The 20,429-nt window shown below is 44.8% G+C and overlaps 4 protein-coding genes across 7 annotated transcripts; all 4 read left to right on the top strand.

Moving 5' to 3' along the window:
• Positions 1 to 37: 37 nt before the first annotated feature.
• On the top strand, positions 38 to 10,529 carry kif19 (kinesin family member 19). The gene is made up of 20 exons (XM_077739740.1): positions 38 to 332; positions 1,106 to 1,186; positions 5,833 to 5,943; positions 6,018 to 6,105; positions 6,187 to 6,323; positions 6,495 to 6,620; positions 6,683 to 6,877; positions 6,955 to 7,101; positions 7,168 to 7,290; positions 7,609 to 7,765; positions 7,855 to 8,029; positions 8,107 to 8,305; positions 8,372 to 8,642; positions 8,716 to 8,840; positions 8,917 to 9,053; positions 9,125 to 9,230; positions 9,305 to 9,428; positions 9,488 to 9,834; positions 9,967 to 10,135; positions 10,232 to 10,529. The coding sequence occupies exons 1-20, from the start codon at positions 294 to 296 to the stop codon at positions 10,360 to 10,362; spliced, it is 2,988 nt and encodes a 995-aa protein (XP_077595866.1). The 5' UTR covers positions 38 to 293; the 3' UTR covers positions 10,363 to 10,529.
• Positions 10,530 to 10,883: 354 nt separating this feature from the next.
• On the top strand, positions 10,884 to 13,709 carry LOC144211626 (uncharacterized). Its single transcript, XM_077739009.1, has 5 exons — positions 10,884 to 11,038; positions 11,494 to 11,971; positions 12,040 to 12,240; positions 12,676 to 12,805; positions 12,868 to 13,709. The coding sequence occupies exons 2-5, from the start codon at positions 11,584 to 11,586 to the stop codon at positions 13,292 to 13,294; spliced, it is 1,146 nt and encodes a 381-aa protein (XP_077595135.1). The 5' UTR covers positions 10,884 to 11,038; positions 11,494 to 11,583; the 3' UTR covers positions 13,295 to 13,709.
• A 118-nt stretch (positions 13,710 to 13,827) lies between these two features.
• LOC144211745 (rap1 GTPase-GDP dissociation stimulator 1) lies at positions 13,828 to 15,637 on the top strand. Of its 2 annotated transcripts, XM_077739178.1 has the most exons (5): positions 13,829 to 14,027; positions 14,268 to 14,375; positions 14,464 to 14,586; positions 14,673 to 14,798; positions 14,901 to 15,637. In XM_077739178.1, the coding sequence occupies exons 1-5, from the start codon at positions 13,934 to 13,936 to the stop codon at positions 15,353 to 15,355; spliced, it is 906 nt and encodes a 301-aa protein (XP_077595304.1). In that variant the 5' UTR covers positions 13,829 to 13,933; the 3' UTR covers positions 15,356 to 15,637. The 2 variants fall into 2 exon arrangements, with proteins under 2 accessions (XP_077595303.1, XP_077595304.1); XM_077739177.1 differs by having other exon boundaries at positions 13,828 to 14,027; positions 14,673 to 15,637.
• A 124-nt stretch (positions 15,638 to 15,761) lies between these two features.
• LOC144211572 (histone-lysine N-methyltransferase PRDM9-like) lies at positions 15,762 to 20,428 on the top strand. Of its 3 annotated transcripts, XM_077738925.1 has the most exons (9): positions 15,762 to 15,888; positions 15,974 to 16,032; positions 16,100 to 16,219; positions 16,906 to 16,962; positions 17,064 to 17,341; positions 17,425 to 17,492; positions 17,582 to 17,772; positions 18,013 to 19,850; positions 19,976 to 20,428. In XM_077738925.1, the coding sequence occupies exons 2-8, from the start codon at positions 16,014 to 16,016 to the stop codon at positions 19,839 to 19,841; spliced, it is 2,562 nt and encodes an 853-aa protein (XP_077595051.1). In that variant the 5' UTR covers positions 15,762 to 15,888; positions 15,974 to 16,013; the 3' UTR covers positions 19,842 to 19,850; positions 19,976 to 20,428. The 3 variants fall into 3 exon arrangements, with proteins under 3 accessions (XP_077595051.1, XP_077595050.1, XP_077595052.1); XM_077738924.1 differs by having other exon boundaries at positions 18,013 to 20,428; XM_077738926.1 differs by lacking the exon at positions 15,974 to 16,032 and having other exon boundaries at positions 15,765 to 15,888; positions 18,013 to 20,428.
• The last annotated feature ends 1 nt before the right edge of the window (position 20,429 follows it).

Raw genomic sequence — 20,429 nt, 5'->3', positions numbered from 1 at the left:
ACGCATGCGTACGCACACCCCGCGCCAGTCGAGCAACAGTCAGCCCAACTGCAGCGGTGAGTTAAGACGGTGAGCAGCGCACCTGCCAACGACTCAACGAGCCTTCCGCGGCCGGACATCGACGCTCTGGAGGCGGCTGTAACTCGACGGAGAGGCCGCCGAAGTGGCTCGGAAAGGAGGAAGAAAGATAAAGGCAAAATAAAAGAATAAATAAAGCATAGCAGGTGTATTTCAAAGGGAAGGGCCATGCCGAAGAGTCCGAATAAATTCGGACTGATGCACCCCGAGTGAACATGAAAGACACCGCCGAGTCGAAGGAGCACCAATTTACCGTAAGTGCCGACTAACTAGCTTGCTAACTTACTAACTTAATTAATTTAACTCGACAATAGTTTGTGTAGTAGTATCTCATTCACTTTAAGAGTATTTTAGCCACATTATATTGGAATTCTTTATTGTATTTACACTGTTGTAAACTTATTAAGTCACATGTACGCTAACAATTCCCAGAAAAAGCTACATGAGCTCAAGACGGTTTTAAGACGGACTCTTCAAGGTAAAATGGGGTTTGAAATTAAGAATTGTTGTTTTTTTTCTACGTAAACTCATTTATTTAAAATGTATTAGCAACATTCCAAATGTAGGTAATAGTGTATGTATGTACTAATTGGTTAACTGACTGTGAATGTGTTTTAGGCATTTGCTAATTGTTTCATTATAATGCTTCAACTTGAAAAACAAAAACTACTCAAAAGAAATACTAAATAAACGGACGCATGATTAATGGTTTGCGCAGCAGGCCACGTGAATTATTGAAGTACTCGTGTCAGTCGTAATGGAGCCCGGCTTCTCCCAAAACACTTTCTACTGACCGCAAGAATGTCATTTAAATGTAGCTTTCTGCTGTTTGCCTATGCATAGTGGAAACCAATGACTTCATTTTGGATTTTTTTAAGAATATAAACCAAAGTCCAACTGTTCCATTCATTCAATCATCCTCTAACTCAATGTTTCAAAAGTATTATATTATTAGAGATCATATTTATCTTCTTACTTGCTACTTCTGACGTTGTCTAATGTTTATTTTTTGTATTAATGGTTTCAGGTGGCCTTGAGGATTCGGCCCCTCAGCGATGGAGAGCAGGAGGAGGGGGCCACCATCGTGGCGCACCGGCTGGACGAACAGGTGAGGGCATCGGACGTCGGGTGAAGGTGCATTGAGGTTCTTCCATGGTCGGATGGAAGCAAAGGTCATCTTACGTCAGGATAAGATGTCAGCTGCTGGTGACTTCAAGTGTCATGTGTTTGCTGTCAAATGAAAAGTCGCACGGGTCGGGTGTCAAAATGAGTGTCCACTTTAACACAAATTCAAAATGGCTGAACGTGTCATACGAGTTTGACATAGTAAAAATTTAGCTTTTGTTTATTTTTGTAAAACTTGATCTCAAATAGTGAACCTGGATACAATTATCTCTAAAAAAATACATGTTTTTTTTTACATTTTCCAATTCGTCCATCCTCAGAAGGGCCGCGGAGGGTGCCGGAGCCTATCACAGCCACGTCAATTGTTAGCCAACCAATGGTAAGGCACATAATGGACAACCAATCAACCTGCTGTATACATTTTTGGGTTGTGGGAAGAAACTGGAATACCCAGAAAAAAACCACACAACCTGAACATGAGAAATGTAATCATCCAAGAAGCCCCAGTGTAGCGCTAGCTTGCGCTAAGAAGAAATTTTACACTACCGGCGCCCCGCCTCCTTGTTTTCACAGCAGTGGCCTTCAGGGAATTGATCCCAAGCACGAGCCCACTCGAAGCGCTACACTTTCGTCGTACGAGAGCCGGACGCAGCTGGGGCTGCCGTGTTGTCAATTCCACGCCGTCCCCTCGCGGGTTTCGTGTGTGGTGCGAACGTAATGAACAAAGGAGGCGGCGATAATGAGCGTCGCGACTGGCGCCGGGAACGGCGTCAGGCGTGACGACAGTTGACTTGGCGACATCATTACGGCCTCTCTTGGGAAAAAGAAACCCCGAATGTCGACATGGGGGCTAATGTCATCGAAATATTAGTCGTTTCTCGCGGGCCACTCCCCGCCATCATGGTCCTGATGGCGAATGGGTGTCCTTGCGGCCTGGAGAGCACTTCCAGGAAGGGATAATCCCACTTCCCCTCGGGATCAGGTGCATTTCTTTGTCCGTATCCTGCCTTGTAATTCAATTAGCGCCAGGCTCCGGGACAACAGAAGCATGGTGACATCATTATTGTCATCAATGGGAATAACATGGCTATAGATCCCACTTGGGCGCTCACTTACAATACATCCGCTTTGGAAAGCTCATGTTTGGCCTCAAGGACCCATTCAAACTCGTGGATTAAATAATGGTATCTTGCCAAAGAGTAGTGGAAGATAATCAAGAACCACATTGGCCCAAATTGACCCTCGTAAAATAGTATTGGGCGCCATTACAGACTGTTGGTGACCTCTTCTCCAAGGGTGAGGGTTCACGGTTTAGACTACTCGCGCTTGTTTGTTATCTTAGTAGGGGATTGTGGGCTTTGGATTTGAGAAGTACTTAAGGTGGCGGACAGCGTGAATGAAGAGGATAAACAACGTTACGCATGAATAATGTTGTCATAGCGTAGTTGCCTTATTTACTCGCGTATAGGCCGCCCCCCTTAAAAATGCCTTAAATGGAGTATAAATGTGTTACACATTGTTGCCTGCATGTAAACAATTTCAAAAAGGAAGTCAGATGAGCAGTACAACCAGGAATTGTGTCCATAGCCGTCTATTTTGTCAACTCCAGGTAAGATGGCGGCGCCTTGAGTGCGCAATGGCAGGCACAAGTAAGTGAGTTTTTCCATGTTTTATGCAAGATACATTTTTTGTCTTGAATTTCATTCATAGAATGTCTAAATAAATTGTATTTGTTTATTTTTTCTCTATTTTGAAATCATTGGCTCACGTTTTGGTGTTTCGTCTTATGCGCATATAAGCCGTACCCTCGATTCAGTCATTTTTTTTGTGACATATTGAAGAAAATATGGTAAATTTGAAAATAACAAACTCAATAAGCAACAGTTTTCAGATAACAATAGCCTAAACAAACAAAAAAAATATTAATTGCAGGCTCATCCAACTATAAAAAAGTGTTACTATAGTCCGTTAAATACGGTAGTGGTTTGTTAATCTGGAGGCTAATGTTTAGTATAAATTTGACACCCATTAAAAGCCTGTGTGGTGTCGCCTTGTACAATTTCTCCTCTTGAATGCACTTTTGCACACACCTCGGCAAAACATGACACCTAGCGCTCTGTTTACAAACCTTATCCACTAAATACACAAGGCCACGTAGGCCATATGGTGCGCAGGTAGCGCTCAGACAGATTAAGATATGTCGGAGTAGGGGGTACCCGCGGGGGGGCCGGCCTTCATCTCGCCGCCTTGGTCAAACGAGCTGATTGGACGTCTTGGGGCTCAGGTTAAGTAAGCCTTTTTTAGCCACCTGCTCCTTTGTAAAACTGCTACTTGTTGACCAATCATAGTTTAAGGATTTAGTAATGAGATGGTCATTTTTGTTTAGGTAGCGTTTTTTGGGAAGGTGGCCAAACAGGGTTTAATAGTGGCACAATATGGGTGAGGCTTTTATGGCCAAGGTTGGTCACCATGGAGACACCCGTCTACGAGGTCAGGGCCATTGTGTGTGGTTTCTATTCTATTTCACGCCTCCTCACGTGGGTTAATGAGGGGGGAAACGTGTACAACGGGATGGAGTATCTGGTGTTAGGGTGGGGTCTTCTCACTGTAAGAAATGGTCATTCTTGTGCCTCTTAATACATAGGTTTCTTTTATGGGCTTATTATGTTATCATTGTGTTGTTTTTGGTTTGTTTTTCAGAGGTGTGCCCACATAAAAAAAATATTTTTTTAACAAAAGGAGACATCTTCAGGTCGCACAACTTGACTTTTTCCCCTTCCAAGATGTTAATGTGACCTAGTGCTGTCCCAATGACCTCTGAGGTCAAGGAAAAAAAGGGAACTCTGTCCTTGACTTTTTCTTTTTATGAGTGTTTGAATAGGTGGCACAAGAGAGGCTAGCAAAAGGCAGTAGCAGGCAAGAGCTTCACGCTGTTTTTGTTGCAAGTGGCTCCAAATAGCCAGTCTGAGCTGGAAAAGTGGATAATCTCCCCTCTGCTCATTCCCTCTCCTGTCCGAAGTGGCTCATTTCGCACCGTTTGTCTTTCAAATTTACCCGGGGTGGCCTAATCGGTTATTTTTGCACCCATGCCGAGTTACCTGAACAAAGTAGTGGTTGTAGTAGTAGTGGTTGTAGTAGTAGTGGTTGTGGTAATAGTGGTTGTAGTAGTAGTGGTAGTGGTTGTAGTAGTAGTGGTTGTAGTAGTAGTGGTGGTAGTAGTAGTAGTAGTAGTAGTAGTAGTAGTAGTAGTAGTAGTAGTAGTAGTAGTGGTAGAAGTAGTAGTGGCATTGATAGTAGTAGTAGTAGTGGCATTGATAGTAGTAGTAGTAGTAGTAGTGGCATTGATATTGCTGGTAGTAGTAATAGTAGTATTAGTGGCAGTGATAGTACTGGTATTAGTAGTAGTGGTTGTAGTAGTAGTAGTAGTGTTAGTGGCAGTGATACTATTGGTATTAGTAGTAGTGGTTGTAGTAGCAGTAGTAGTAGTAGTGTTAGTGGCAGTGATACTATTGGTATTAGTAGTAGTGGTTTTAGTAGTAATAATAGTGACTGACAATGGTAGTAGTAGTGGTAGTGGAACAAAACCATTTGGGTCCATTTTCTTATTTTACAAGCAAAGAACCAGAATTTGATTATTTTGTACAGCGGGTATGATTTGTTGTCGCCACTTTGATTGTTGCTTGCGTTGACTTTACGGCGAAGGGAAAAGTGCCAAGGCAGAGACGTCTTACGTCACCACGGCGAGACGACACTGCGCCTGAAAGGAGATCCATCCAGGCTGGCATTGACGGGGCAGATGGCAGCTGGCAGACTTTCCACCAGATCACCGATAACTTTCTGACGACCTCTCGGTCGCATTTCGGAAAAAATGCGCAGATGAGATTCAAACCCAAAACCTCCAAACCGCGCCGGGTTAAAAGACACTGCATCTCCATGGGAATAAAATGACAGACGGATGGACAGGCTGATACAGCAAAACAAACGTTTGTACAAAAGCGCTCGTCTTAATCTTGCCGGCGCATGCCAGGAAAAAAAATAGGGGCGCCGGTGACCCCGTGACCTCAGAGGCCGACGTCATAAAAGCGTAGGAGGCGGAGTCGTAAAGGATGACGCGAATGGGGTTTGACCTTTTGTGAAAAGAACATTATCTCCCTCAACTGCTGTTCACCATCCACTCATTGAGCAAAGCGTGCCAGTCATAATTTTCCCTTCAGCAAACAAATTGCATTCCCATTTTGTACTGGTCCCCTTTAATGGGTTAACTGGAATGATGATTCCTCACATATTTTCATTTGTTTTGAGCAGGGGTCTCAAACTTGCGGCCTGAGGGCCAATCAGGATCCACGAAACATCCAATTTTAGTGCTTTTTTGCCCCCATTCATTTTGCAATAGGCTATAATAATAATAAATAATCATATTTTTGAGCTAAAATGCCTAAATTAATTGAAAAGTCCATTTTGGGAAATCAATTATAATTTGACAAGTCATGGGTGATATAATAATATCAATTATTCTCATTAAAAACACATTGAAAACCTACCTAAAACAAATGAATGTGTATTCTGCATGTATTTTGTTCTGCATTTTGCTCTACATTTCAACCTCTCATTTTTATCTCCCCTCTCTAGATGGTGATCCTGATGGACCCCATGGAGGACCCCGACGACCCTTTAAGGGCCCACCGATCCAGGGAGAAGACTTACATGTTCGATGTAGCTTTTGATTACTCGGCCAATCAGGTCAGCCACAATAAATAAACATTTGGATTTGAACCTCCCGCTAATTTTTCATTTTTTATTCCTTCCCATGATAGGAAGAAGTATATCGGGCCACCACCAAAGGCCTAATCGAGGGTCTCATCTCAGGCTATAATGCCACTGTATTTGCCTATGGACCCACAGGTTGGACACCATTTTTTTTACATTATATGTCTAAAATTTGGAATTACTTGATTCCAAAAAATATTTCTGGTATTTATACAGGTTGTGGTAAAACGTACACCATGTTGGGCACTGACAAGGAACCCGGAATCTACGTCCGCACCCTCAACGATCTTTTTCGGGCCATCGAGGAAAGCAGCGATGACATGATGTACAATGTCTCCATGTCCTATTTGGAGGTGGGACAGTTTTAAGTGAATTTGCCATTAAATGTCTCCCAATTGTGTATAATGTTACCTATTTTAAGATTAAAAGTAATTTTATTTTTATTGTATGTATATTCTTAAAACTACAAGCAGATTTGTCTTCCCAAGATGTCTTCAAAACTTCCAAAATGTGATTTATTGTAGATCTACAACGAGATGATCCGAGACCTCCTCAACCCATCTTCGGGTTTCCTGGACCTCCGGGAGGACGCCAAAGGAGAGATTCAGGTTGCGGGCATCACTGAGGTGTCCACCCTTAACGCTCAAGAGGTGACTTTCCTTTCAAATTATCCAATTAAAACCCCCAGTGACACTATGTGCGCATTCCACAGATCATGGAGTTGCTAACCAAGGGCAACAAGCAACGAACACAAGAGCCCACCGCCGCCAACCGGACGTCATCTCGCTCCCACGCCGTCCTGCAGGTGGCCGTCAGGCAACAGAGTCGCTCCCGGGACGTCTCACAGGAGGTCCGCTTCGCCCGACTTTTCATGATCGACTTGGCCGGATCGGAGCGGGCGGCCCAGGTAGACGTACATATTCTACCACTGTTCAGCGGAAAGTGGAACAAAAGTTTGTCTCTTTTTGTCCCCCTGTCAATCAGACGCAGAACAGAGGTCAAAGGTTAAAAGAAGGCGCTCATATTAATCGCTCTCTCTTGGCCTTGGGCAACTGTATTAATGCACTGAGCGACAAGAATGGCAATAAATATATCAACTATCGAGACAGCAAGTTGACTCGACTACTCAAGGTAGGAAACCCTTTTTGAGGGCTCTTTTTAGCCAGTAAATGAATGAAAAATATTTTGGATTGGCAGGATTCTTTAGGTGGGAATAGCAGGACCGTCATGATAGCTCACATCAGTCCCGCGTCCGTGGCTTTCGAGGAATCCCGCAACACGTTGACTTACGCCGACCGTGCCAAAAGTATTCGCACGAGGGTGAGTTGCAAAAATATGAATTGAATTTTATTGTCAGTATACAAATCAAATTACATTCCGTTTTATTATCATTGAAAGAAATGACCTGACTTTAAAAGTCACAGTCAGTTGAGATTATTTTTGGATGAAATACCGCCCTCCTGTGGTAACAGAATATTATGCACCGATTTTTTTTTTCTTGCTTTTGCTACTGAAACCAGTGGAGACCAACCTTTCATTTAAACCGTTATTTTGATTAAAATAAACACATTTTAAAATGATACAACAAGAATACAATTATTTTGTGTTTATAAAAATTCTTATTTTGTCCCTACACAGGTAAAGAAGAACCTTATCAATGTGTCCTACCACATTGCCCAATACACCAATATCATCTCGGATCTCCGTTGTGAAATCGAGCGGCTCAAAAAGAAGATCGCCGAGCAGGCGGGCCGCCAGATGGCGCCTGACCGGGCTGACATCCGCCAAGTCCAGGGTGAGGCCCCTTTCATCCATCTTTTCTTGTCTCATAACTGATCAAAACGTCATTTAACCACTATTACAATTTGACTATTTCCATTCTAGCCGAGGTGCAAGCACATTCCTGCCAACAAAGTCGAGCCGAGATGGACCAGCTGAGGGAGCAGCTTCTGAGCGCTTTCCGTCAGCAGATGGATATCCGCAGAAACCTGATGGAACTGGAAACCAACAACACAGAGATCCAATTGGACGCTTCCAAGCAGCTGCTTACCATCGCAGAGTCAGTTTGTCTTCAATTATCCTCCCAAAAATATGTATTTTTAGCATTAGCATATTCATGGAACGTCTCGTCCCCAGCTGGGAGCAGGAACGAAGCAGGCGACGTCATAAGTGGCGATCAGAAAAGCGCAAGGAAAGCGCTAGCAAAGATGACAGCGACAAGGACTCCGACTCACCGGAGTCGCCACCCGACGTACCTGAGACGGAAGAAGTGGGCGTGGCCAGAGATAACCTCACAGCCCTCGTAATGGAACAGAAGAAGCTCCATAAACAGAAGGTCTTCACAATTGTACTACTGTAATCTGCATGGAGATGTGATAAATTGCCCTTTTTTTGTCTGCAGGCACTACTGGAGCGCCGGTTTCTGGAAGTCCGCAACCAGGCACGCCACCTTGAGGAGCTCCTCCCACGTCGGGTGAGCTCAGAAGACCAACGTGAAATCCTGGGCCTTCTGTGTAAAGTCCACGAGCTAGAGATCGACAACGCCGAGATGCAGTCGCTGGCATTGTTGAAGGAGAATGTCATCCGCCAAAAGAATTTTGTGGTCCGCCGGTTTGAGATGCACCGCCATCTCTGCGACGAGCTCATCCGACAGCAGAGGCGGTTCATTGACGGTTTGTGTGGAATTCCGCATCCGTTCAGACCTCGTGCGGTCCTAGTCGACTGAGTGGGTTGTTCTTACTCTAGAACACAGTCTGCTGGTGCCGCCCCAACTACAGGAGCTCTACGATATGTACACCAGAGAACGAGATGAGAGGAAACTGGACCGGGCCGTGGCTCTGGATAAGGCCAACAACTATCACACTAGAAAGGTAAACAGGTTTTGATAGACCATATTGCCTCAAAATGTCTATAGCTATAGAAAGACTAATCCATTTTTTTCTCCAGGGAGGCTCTCCACCCAAGATTGGAGATGCCATTCAAGGCCCAGATTCAGACCAGGAGAAAGCACGGCCCAAAGAAAGTCCAGGACAGGCTAAACTGCGGCGCCATACGTTGCCTCCCATTCTGCCCGAACCTGAACAGTGAGTACAAAATTACCGCAAACCCACAAAAATCCTGACAAATAATTGGTTTTCTTTCTCTCAAACATCAGGGACAGCGAGAGATTTTTCCGAAACATCGCCCACTCACGACATATGAAAATATCCTCCATCATGACCCCGCCCCCTATCCACATCAACGGGAAGGGCAACAGAGAGGTGAGTGCAAAAATCAAAAACTTCAACCACACAATCGCCAGTTTGGATTCTAACGAGTTGACTTATCCACTCAGCTTCAGCCTTTGGTTCCCCTAAACTCACTAAGCTACAGCCACCTCAGCCATAGCGTCAGCAGCCAACTAGACTCCTCCCCCGAGAGCAGCGAGGCAGGAGCGGACGCCCCTCTTTCGAGAAACGGTAAGACCCCCAAAACTCACGCAAAAATATCCCCACCAACAATTTTCTCTTGTCCACAGAGAAGCAAGAACTCCTCAAAGGCGTCCGGAATATCTCGGTTCAGGCGGCGAGGCGGCGCTCCAAAGCCCGAGAACTAGAAGCCTCCCATTTAGCGCCCTCGCCTTCAGAGCCCGCTAAGCTAAAGGGAGGTCCACTGGCACGGCGCGTCAGGCAGCCCAGCCCCGAACTCCGGCACGCCACCTCAGATGACAATTTGTCCAGCAGCACCGGCGAGGGGGGCGGCCTTCACGCTACCTGGACGCGGAACCACAAGCTAACAGGGAAGAACCAAAGTCACCGAGACGCCGACTTTGAAGCGAGACGCAAGAAGAGGCGCTCCCGATCTTTTGAAGTCACCGGACAAGCAGTAAGCGAACAAATACCAGATTACAGAAGACATTTTGCAACTGTGGTGTCAGTATCACCGCCCAATATGATTGGACAATAACAATTTTGTATAGCAATTATCATAAAATGACTCTAATCTCCTCTCGTTTAGCTACCTCACTCCAAAAGGAATACAACAACAAGGCTCCGCCCTTTGGACAGCACCTCCGAGGCTCACCTTCATATCAGCGGCCAGTCTCACATCCCTGGGCTCCGCCCCCTATTCAAAGGAGTCCCGCCTCTTGCCAAAGTCAGGGTACCAGTCAGCAGCCAGCAAGCAGGTAATACATCAACAATAACTCAAATTACACACTACTAACTTTCATGACTTACACAACATAGAAATGACGTTTTTTGTCATTTTTATTTCTCTCCAGGGCCAATCTCGGACACTGCCCAGACAAATAATCATCTGAAACGCATCCCTTTCCTGCGACAGCCCCAGCCGCCAGTCTACATCACCATCCCGGGCGCATTGGGCGTTCAGCAGCGAACACGCCGACACTGAGCGCCCATTCTGACTTGAAAAAGAGCAGACGTACCGCCGGAATGTCGGGATGATGACCGAGTAAAAACGTCATCCAACCGTAAACGCCAAAGATTGTCAGGGGTCCAATTTTTGTCTTGTTGTCGTCTCACGTGTGTATATAAAATCTGGATTGTTGTGCACTTGTTTATTGTTTGAACTGCAGGGCTTTTTTTCAAAATCAACCACAAAACGCTCATCCGACTACTGACTTCATTACTGGAGTAAAACTGTGTTTATTTATTAGATTTTATTTTCATTCTTTAGCAGTTGTTGGCACTGATATGGTTTTAATCATTTGAATTGTATGTGCTTTATTTTATTTTTATTTTTTTATTGTTATACAAATAAAATTTCAAACTAACATTTAATTTACAACGGTGTACAAAGTTATGGAATAATATTTACAACTCTACAAAAGTGGGAAGTATACAGTCTCCTGTTCTTTGTTGACATTTTGTTTCAGCCAATGGCTGATCACTTTCCAAATGAATGACGTGATGTTCGACCAATGAGCGACTGGATTACTCGAACGCGACAAGGATCCGAGAAGAGCTGATTTGCAACCCGCCGACTCGCTTGCAAAGAAGAGAAAATGTCGCTCGACCCAACAAGGACCGTTCTAGGATCAGTAGCGGCTTATTAGGCGAGAACGCCGGTGAGTGGGACCACCTTCACTCACCGGTTACTTTTGGAACACTGTTGTCGTTTTAGGGGCCTTTCTACTCACATTTTCACACATTTGCCATGTCTATACCACAATAGCAAACAAAACAACTCGTCGGTGGCAGCCATTTTGACCGATCTCCAAATGCCATAATAATGGAAAGAAAGCTTACGTGTACTCTCTCAAAGTAGGAGTTAGCCAAGGTTGCCACGTCTTCATTAAAAAATCATAATTCATGCAATATAAGAGACATTGGATAATATTTAATCCATATTTGTTCGTTTGCATAAATCAGATAACATATCTTAGTCAATAGAATTCTTCCCTGTTATGATAACTGTCATGGGCGGCCATTTTTGGGGATTAATGCAGGTGTATACAGTCCAATTTATGATGCTTTTTGTTGTTTTTTTTTTACATCAAAACTAATGTGGTGCTTCTTTTAGGACGGACCTGCTGTTTCCCAAAGTGATCATGAACCACTAAAGAAGTACACCATACAGTAGTCACTTCAAAACCATTGATTAAGTAACAAAATGGAACAATCTACAAGGGTGGTTGGCCTGGATGCTCAGGGCAACATGCTATTCACCATGGTCAAGCCTGTCATGGGAATATTTCAGGTCACCTCAGACCAAACTGTGACCCAAGGGGGAATGGGTCTGCAAAGTTTAGCTGAAAGTACACTACTCCTGCCTCCCCCTCAAGACCAGGTCCAACTAGAGAGCACCCAGGTGGAGATGCATAGCATCCAGCCTCATCTTCAGCCTCAGATGGAGCTATCTACCCAAGTACAGACTGAGGAACCCATTCAAAATCAGGTGGTGGTGCAAAACTCCAGCACCACTGAAGAGTTCTCTACACAAATGCCTTTTGCTGAGGTATCATCGCTGCTGGATCCCAACATGAAAGGTTCCAAAGCTCGTAAGTTGCCTCGTTAGTGAAAAAAATTAATTGAATTCCAATGAGTCAGTCATTGATGCGCATTGCAGGTAAACATCTCATCTCCTACGATGAGATTAAGCGCCGCCTACAGGCTCCAGAGAAGATGTCGCTACGTTCATTGGCCGCCTATACGCGGGTGAGCCGAGGCCCAGCGAGCAAGAAGACGTTGTTAGAGTCCCTGGGTGTCCTGGGGCTCACACCCAGCACCACTACGTCCGTTTCATCGTCTTTTTCCAAACTAACTGAAGGCAAGAGAGAGATTTTTGATCCAAATCTTTGGAAAAATACATGTTAGCTAGTCAATAATAAATTATAATTTGATTGTATTTAAGTGATGGTTTGCTACCATTATTACTTTCTGAAGAAAAAATCATAAATGGTCATAAAAAGATTCATTATAGACATATATGTAGGAAAAGTAAATTTTTACATTTACATTTAGCCATATTTGTGACAAAAAATGACTTGCTATACTCTTTTTCACCAGTAGTAGTCGGCAAAGTAACATTTACTATTTGTTAGTTATTTTCTGTTTTGCAGCTGCATGAATTAATTCCTTATGCGACTTATACGTGAGAAATTTTAAAATTCAACCATGTTAAAGCAATTTTGAGGGGTTGGCTTATTCGTGGGGCGGCTTATATGCGAGTAAATATGGTAGCTGAGTGCATATGTGTTTTCAGGTGACACGAGAGCATTGTGTGACGACATGAAGGAGTTTTCACATGACTACATCGACTATGTCAACATGGCGAAGCAGCTTATCCCCAACACAAACACCGTCCAACACTGGTCCAAAATTATTGAGACAAAGTATGTCCCAATACCATTTTATTCAATGATACCCATATGTGAAACAGCATTTATTTTTCCAGGAATCACCTTGAAGACATGCGCAGAAGTTTCAAGGATCCGACAAACAGCGGCTCGTTCGACAGCGCCACCCACGGCCTCGGATTGGGAATGCTAGACGTGGCTTTGGACTCCATCGTGGCGGTTATCGAGCAACAAATCCGCATCCTTTCAGGCTCCGCCTCCACCGAGCCGTCAGAGTCCAGCGAGACGCCGCGACGTGTCCGTAGGCGACAACGACGTTGTCATAAGACGCCATTTGGAATCAAAGAGCAAGGAAAGGCTGTCTTGAAAAGTAAGGGGCGGAGCCGAGCCAAGAAGAAAGGACTTCAGGGAAATATGGCGGAAGTGGAGACCTGCAAAACTGATGGCGTGCAAGAGAATGTGTTAACTCTGGTGTCTGTGGGTTATGAAACAGTTTCTACTGGTCTGGGCTCTACACAGACTTGACAGGACGCCATCTTTGCTCTAATGGAAGGACTAAAAACAGTCATGAGCCGCTTGTTATCAGTTTTTAGCAAAATAACACTATCTCAGTCATTTTTTGTGTCCTAACTTTAGCTAGTTTGGACTCCTTGTACAATATACACATTTATCTTTGTATTTTTTATTGGGGAAAGTGTACTCATCGAGGAATTGAACCCAAACATACTACCTGTGCACCAGTTTTTAAAGGTACGGATATGAGAGCCATTGTGGCTTTTCAGTAAAAACTGGTGTAATACCGAAAATGCCAAAGTCTGAAAATGCCCACCCAGATGTATTTGTTATTTTGTTAACTGTGCACAATTGCAGGTCTTTTCTCTGTATTACCCATGAACCTCAAAGATTTGAAAGTAAACAATAAAGATCTACTTTCAACAGCTTCTTTTTTCTTTGCCACATGTCACATGGCCTGTTCTCACGTTTCCGAAGCTCCGTGGGAGACGCTAATACCCAAACCTTGCATGCGCACAGATGGCCAGAGAAGAGATTTGGGAGGGCGTGGGGATTTGCGTTAAGACGGGAGACAGCAAAAACACTTGACGCCTTTGCCACTCGCACCAAGACTGGAATGTCCTTAGAAAGCGAAAGGAATAAAAGACCAGGATGGGACATTCCAACGTGCCGCTCACTTTGACATACTCATGTTCCAATAAGGACAAACGGAAGACCAGTCAACTTCAACCTTACGCGCCCAATGGTAAGTGTTTTTTAAGTAACTATTTACATCCATCTTCCGACTCATAGCTTTGATTGACACTAAACTTTTCTCAACCAAGAGAACTCAACCTAACCAAGACCAAGAGCATTGTTTTCTACTCTTTCATAGACAAAATCCCAAGTCTGATCTAGCCACTCCCTTCAAAATGTTACCTAGTGTATACCACACTTTTTATCTACACACGCTCAGGCTTATGGTTTTTCTGGCCCTTTCCCCCAGACAACCTACACAACGCTTTGGGCGCCATCAGGGTGCTGGGTCTTGAGCGAATTGAAGCTGAGCTGAAACCACACTTGTGTACTGTTCTGTTGACCATTCAGGAGAAGAGTAAGTCTTCTCAAGACCCTTTGAACAGTCTTTCATTGCTATTAATATGTTTTCAAGGGGCCTACATTGTGTTGACCTATTGTTACAGACAAAGGGGCCGCCGAACAAGTGGTGATCAGCGGGATTCTTCCGATCTTGGCGCTGTTGCTGCGGGACAGGGGGCCTCTGGTACTACTGACTGCCCAACTGGTGGCCGAGCTCGCCAAGGAATGTAAATAGCAGTTCGCAAAAATTGATACAAAACATAGTTTGGCCCAAAGAAGCATGTTAGCAACGATTTGTTTCCCGTCTCTGTAGCGGTGATCCGTAAAGGTTTTGGAGATGCTGGCCTGGTTACAGCTCTGCTCTCAGTTCTGACTTGTGGGGACCAGAATCTGCTGAGACTTGCGGTCCAGGCTATTGCCCGGGTGTCTCATGACAGTTGTGAGTATCCCAAAGAAAAGCATACACATAGTAGTACATGGCATGCATACAGTAGTCTTAACACTCAAGTTGAGTTGTTATTTACATGTTTACTTTCTTTAGGTAAGCATCAGCAGCTGTTACTACGCCGAGGGGCCGTTCCTCGGCTCGTCGCCGTCCTCCTGCGATTCCCCTGCAACGAGGCCCTGGAGGAGGTTTGCCTCCGGGCCCTTTGTAACCTCAGCGGCATGAGCGTGACGGAAGAAGCCGGCATGGTGTGGGAACGGGGAACGCCCGCCCAACCCGGGGAGTGTATCTTTTGCGGGGTGTCGCCACGCAAGTGTGGCTTGGTCACCTCGGTGACCGTGGTGCGAGTGTGCCGATGGGCGCCCGCGCAGTATGCTGTCAGTGTGGAGCTGGTGCAACGTTCTACTGCCTCCTTCTTAAACTTTCAAAAGAGTAAACGGCCCACTCGATGCTTCCCCTTCTTTAGTATTGGGAGGCGCTCTAAGACGGCAAGTGGGATCAACCCCAGACGCTCCAGCCTGAAAACGTTGGTCTTCCATACCTTTATCTGATTGTAAAATGCTTTTTGCTTTGTATTTTTACACAAAGTTGGATTTGACAACTGTTTACATATTTTTAAAAACAAGGCAGCTCATTTGATATATTTAAATATATTACAGTAAATGCTCTTGTGTTTTAATTTGACTGTTAAGGACTAGAAAGTAGATCTACACTAGGAGGACCAGATTGTTTATATGTTGTTATGGATTTGCATAGATTGTCCTGCATGTTTTATTTAGTTTACTGCTTTCTGTGGATAAATAAAATAAATGTCTGAAGCCCTTTTGTGTTTTAATGTGAATAACTTTGAATAAAAGACAAAAGAAGCTGAAAAAAAGTTGTTTTTTTTATACTAGTCTGTTCGCTCAATAACCACAAGGGGGAGTATAGTTCGATACATGCGCTTAGTCTACCTTTAAAAAAATTGCGAAGAAGACGTCCTTTTCCGGTCAAGAGTTTAACTCTCTACGCAGTGTTGTGATTAGCGTAGTCAGTTGAAAATGTAAAGTTAGTTTAAAAGTCACAGTTAAAGCGGAAAACTAAGGTATGTGTTGTGTTTATAAATCATTTTATCATGGTGCTATCACGTGTCATTTTATCACTTACGGAATTGTCTATTTTTGTGTCAGTCTGAAATGAGTTGGTCATTCTACGACGACGTAGCTAATAATGCTAGCTAAGATCAAAGGTAAATTAGCTCGGCATGACCGTTTTTCGTCGTAAAGGACCGAAAATATACGTTTTATTTCCCCCAGAGTGCGTAACTTCGATGTCGGCTAACACCGAGGACGCCGTGGAGTGGGGCGAGTCAACCGGACAGGTTCGGGTTGTGATTATAAACGACTGTTTGCCGACTGGAAGCATCGAAACCGCAGGTGCGCTTAATTTCTTCCCTAAGATCTTTTTATTTGTCTCAAATAACGTGCGTAATTTTTATTCACTTTCCTCGTGAATTACATTCAAAAGACGGTCTAAAAAATGCCTTTTAATGTTTCATCATGTCTTAAGTTGTTGTCAATTTTATTCTTGAATTTAAATAGACGTGTTTTAGCTTTCCACGTGTCGAGCGGAATACATTTTTTGTTTATTAATTTGCGTATTTGTGTATTTCTTGTAACTGGTTTAGTAAGTCACTTTGTATTACACTGCAATAATTAAAACAACATTAAGGCTGAGTTGACTCCATTCCGGTAATAAAGAGCAGCTGGACCTAATTTACTAGAATTAAACAGCCGCCATTTGCATTGAATTGAATACAAATGGGATTTAAAACGTAACCACGAATTTCACGAATAACAACAACAAACAAGCAGCAGATAGATAATCAATACATAATAATAACAAAACTGTGGTATTGTTACATATTCATAAAGCTACAAATATGTGGTTTCTCGTCAAAAAGCAAGAAAAGAATATTTTCAACTGCTTTTCATGTGATACGGCGGCCATTTTGTGAAAGTCTTTTACATTCAAAAATATTTTTTATATGAATTGCTAGGCAATGATAGCCATGGCCAAAGGAATTATAATCATAAATATGTTCTCTATATTTATTTTATAGTGATTCCATCAATCCAGAATTTGCTGGTCAACAATGGCGAGGCGGAAGAAGGTTTTTGTAAGAAAGGCCATTTTTGAAGCTTTTTATTCCTGATGATTTTCTCCATTTTAACTTTTTTTTTAATTTTAACATTTTTTATTTTTTATTTTATCTTCCAGGTTGCGACGAATGTCTCGCTCTTTTTGAAGACCAAGGCGACCTGTTCAAGGCTGGAGTCCCGTCTTTTATACTGGACTTTCCCACCAATACGGGCACACCCGAGAGGGCGCTCATCACGCTGCCCTACGGCCTGGTGGTGGGCCGCTCCAGTATTCCCGGCGCAGGCGTCGGGGTCATCAATCACGGGGCTGAACTCGCTCCCGGAATGCATTTTGGACCGTTTGAGGGCGAAGAAACTAGCATGGAGGATGCTATAGCTAGCGATTACTCTTGGGAGGTCCATAAACTATTGACACCACATTAATATTCATGACTATGTTGCGGTAATGATATACAGACTGAATATAATTTATTTTGCAGATTTACAAAGAACTGAATGATTATAAATATATTGATGCCTCTTCAGAATCTCTGGCAAACTGGATGAGGTATATTAAAAAATAATAATGTTTTTTTTTTCATAAAAAAAAAATACAGCTACTTTAAAGTTTTTATTTTTTTGTTTTGTTTTTGTCAGGTATGTCAACCGAGCTCGGAACAGGGATGAGAGCAATATGCTAGCAGTGCAGTACAAAGATAGTATCCTTTACCACTGCTGTCGTAGCGTACAAGCTGGGGACGAGTTGCTAGTATGGCCCGGTGGGAAACTGCTGGCCCACTTTAGTGACGCCTGGAGGCAAATGTGGTTGACCAAGTTCCAGACTGTAGGTATGTAAAATTTAAAATTTGGGAAAAAAAATGTCTTGAAATATTAGCTTGACTGTCTGTGTACATTGCTTGCTGACACGCTATACTTATATAGTGAAAAGGCCAAAATGGGTAAAACTTGATTGGTTTGACAAAAAAACTTACTTTAAAAAATCTCATGCAAAAGTTATACAGCGTATACAATTTCATATGATCAAAAAGTTGAAAAAAAATGCCTCCATTTTCTCATTGACAATGCAGAGAGGATTTCCCCTGCTGCAACCCAGCTCTTTGTGTGCGTCCACTGTCAGCTGACCTTCACCACGGAGGCTTTCCTCCAGCGACATGCTGACTATTTCCATTCAAATTTGGAAACTGAATCCCATCCGGACCAAACTGTTGCGGAAAATCCCAAAGTGTCCGTTCCCGATGTAGAACCTGCCGCGGTCTGCTCCGACTGCAACCGTACTTTCAAGCAGGCGTCTCACTTAAGGAGGCACAAGCTGTCCGTGCACGGCAACAGACGCCCATACTGCTGCTCGCTCTGCCAGCGTAGCTTCAGCCAGGCGTCTGGTTTTATCCGACACCAGGCCGTTCACAGGAAGCCAGATGAGACGAACGCGGCAGAAAATAGCCAGCCGGTCGGTGAATCCAGAGAAGAGGCTCCTGACCCGTTAGACATAACGAGGGCAGAGCTGCCGGAAGACACGGCGAATGGGGCGGAGCCGGAAGCAGACGAGCAACGGTACATTTGCTCCGAGTGTGGGAAAAACGCCCGCAGCAAAGCGGCTCTGAAAAAGCACAAGACGCTAGTACATGATAGGCTTCACCCATATGTATGCTCCCTATGCAAACGTTGTTTCGGACAGTACAGCGACCTCACCCGCCACCTACAGCGCCATAGGACGCGCCGCAAAGGCCGCCCCAGGGTGCGCGCTCCTCCCCGGTCGCCCGCCGACATGCCCTTCGGTTGCGCAGAGTGTCTACTTGACTTCTCCACCGTGGACCTCCTCCAACTTCATGTCCGTTCTAGTCACGCAGAGGAGAGAGGCGAAGAGAACCTCCCAGAATTTGTCCCGCAGGTCTCGGAGGGGATGGATGAAAACCTTCCCCACGCGAGACCGCGGCGCCACATTGCCCGCCTTGTGACAAAAACAGACCCTGATAGCGCTGGCGAGGAGGTTGCCAAGCGCTTCTGCTGCAATCGCTGCAAGCAGAGTTATGGTGACCCGGAAGAGCTGCGGGCTCACGAGTGCGCCGGGCGGCGACACGCCTGTGTGATTTGCGGCGCCACCTTTGGTAAGTTGCTTTTCCTGCGCCGCCACGAGCGGACCCAGCACCCAGGCGAGCCGGAATGGCGCTGCGAGCATTGCGGAAAGGACTTTGCCTCGTCCGCCGGCCTGGAGCAACACCGGCGCGCCGACACCTGCCGCAAACATTACTGCGCCGCCGAAGTCTTCCCCTGCGCCCACTGTCAGTTCTCCTTCACTACCAAAAGCTTCCTAGCCAAACACGTCCGCCGCCACCACCAACTGGAAGAGTACTTGGACGAGGTCCCGGAAGACGAGCCCAAACCGGAACGGGACAAGGTGCTGACTTGCCCCAAGTGCCAGGTGGGTTTCGGTGATGCCAAAACCTTTAAGGGACACTCGTGCTTCCAGGAGGCCAAAGAACTCTCGCTGTGCACCGACTGCGGAAAGGGCTTCAGCAACCCTTATGGTCTTAAGCAGCACCAACGAACCCACACGGGCGAGAAGCCCCACGGCTGCCCGCACTGCGCCAAGAGCTTCGCCCACTCGGGGCAGCTCAACGTGCACCTGCGCACTCACACGGGCGAGAAGCCCTATCTTTGCACGCACTGTGGCGAGAGCTTCCGCCAGTCGGGGGATTTGAAGCGACACGAGCGCAAGCACACGGGTGTGCGCCCCCACAAGTGTGAAATGTGCCCCAAAAGCTTCAGCCGGCCACACAGCCTCAAGGCGCATCGCCTACTGCACATGGGCGAGCGCATGTTTACATGTGGGGAATGTGGAAAGAGCTTCTCCAGGAACTATCACCTGCGAAGGCACCAGCTCAAGATGCACACGTGAGACAAACTGGTAGGTTTAAATAAAGCAGGCGCGTTTCAGATCGCCTTTTTGTTCAGGTGTTGACGTTACCTGCAGATGGACGCTATTTTTTTGACTAACCCTCTCCAAACGCTATTGATTTCCTTCCATCTCAGGCTTGCCATCTAAGCAGGGATCCTCAACTCGTACAACGTCAAAGGTCTTGAGGTATGCTGCCAAAATACAATTTAATTGGTCTAAAAATCATATTTTGTTCATCTATGTAAGCCTGTTATTTAACGACAACACATTTGAAAATTCCATTCAACAATTTGACAGTTCTGACACTGTTTCAAATGTCTTTTGGTTAGCACACTTGTCAAAGGCATTCATATTTATGACACGCATGGAGTATCACAATGACAGATTTATGACATCATAGCTAGCATTCTAATAGGTTTACCCAGCATTCCATTATTCTTCCTCTCGGTTAGTTTCACTTACAATTCCAAGTGAATTTACACAGCCAAATGACTGTATACCAACTACAGGGTCTTCTTGTTACAATGTTGTCTTTTTTTGTTTGTTTTTTTGTTAGAAAGTTGAAATAAAAACAAACACTTAGCCCAC

Source organism: Stigmatopora nigra, chromosome 18, assembly GCF_051989575.1.
Source record: "Stigmatopora nigra isolate UIUO_SnigA chromosome 18, RoL_Snig_1.1, whole genome shotgun sequence".
Taxonomy (NCBI): Eukaryota; Metazoa; Chordata; class Actinopteri; order Syngnathiformes; family Syngnathidae; genus Stigmatopora; species Stigmatopora nigra.
Note: the sequence above shows the minus strand (reverse complement) of the source record. Positions and strands in the feature narration are given on the sequence as shown.

Bases quoted from the DNA above. Each gene is read 5' to 3' on its own strand.
- LOC144211626 (XM_077739009.1), top strand. From the start codon at position 11,584: ATGGAACAATCTACAAGGGTGGTTGGCCTGGATGCTCAGGGCAACATG. The intron at 11,972-12,039 runs GTAAGTTGCCTC...TGCGCATTGCAG, and splicing joins CATGAAAGGTTCCAAAGCTC to GTAAACATCTCATCTCCTAC. The intron at 12,241-12,675 runs GCAAGAGAGAGA...ATGTGTTTTCAG, and splicing joins TTTTTCCAAACTAACTGAAG to GTGACACGAGAGCATTGTGT.
- LOC144211572 (XM_077738925.1), top strand. The intron at 16,220-16,905 runs GTGCGCTTAATT...TTTATTTTATAG, and splicing joins TGGAAGCATCGAAACCGCAG to TGATTCCATCAATCCAGAAT. The intron at 17,342-17,424 runs GTCCATAAACTA...TTTATTTTGCAG, and splicing joins CTAGCGATTACTCTTGGGAG to ATTTACAAAGAACTGAATGA.
- LOC144211745 (XM_077739177.1), top strand. From the start codon at position 13,934: ATGGGACATTCCAACGTGCCGCTCACTTTGACATACTCATGTTCCAAT. The intron at 14,376-14,463 runs GTAAGTCTTCTC...CTATTGTTACAG, and splicing joins GTTGACCATTCAGGAGAAGA to ACAAAGGGGCCGCCGAACAA. The intron at 14,587-14,672 runs GTAAATAGCAGT...CCGTCTCTGTAG, and splicing joins GGCCGAGCTCGCCAAGGAAT to CGGTGATCCGTAAAGGTTTT.
- kif19 (XM_077739740.1), top strand. From the start codon at position 294: ATGAAAGACACCGCCGAGTCGAAGGAGCACCAATTTACC. The intron at 6,324-6,494 runs GTGGGACAGTTT...GATTTATTGTAG, and splicing joins TCTCCATGTCCTATTTGGAG to ATCTACAACGAGATGATCCG. The intron at 7,291-7,608 runs GTGAGTTGCAAA...GTCCCTACACAG, and splicing joins CCAAAAGTATTCGCACGAGG to GTAAAGAAGAACCTTATCAA.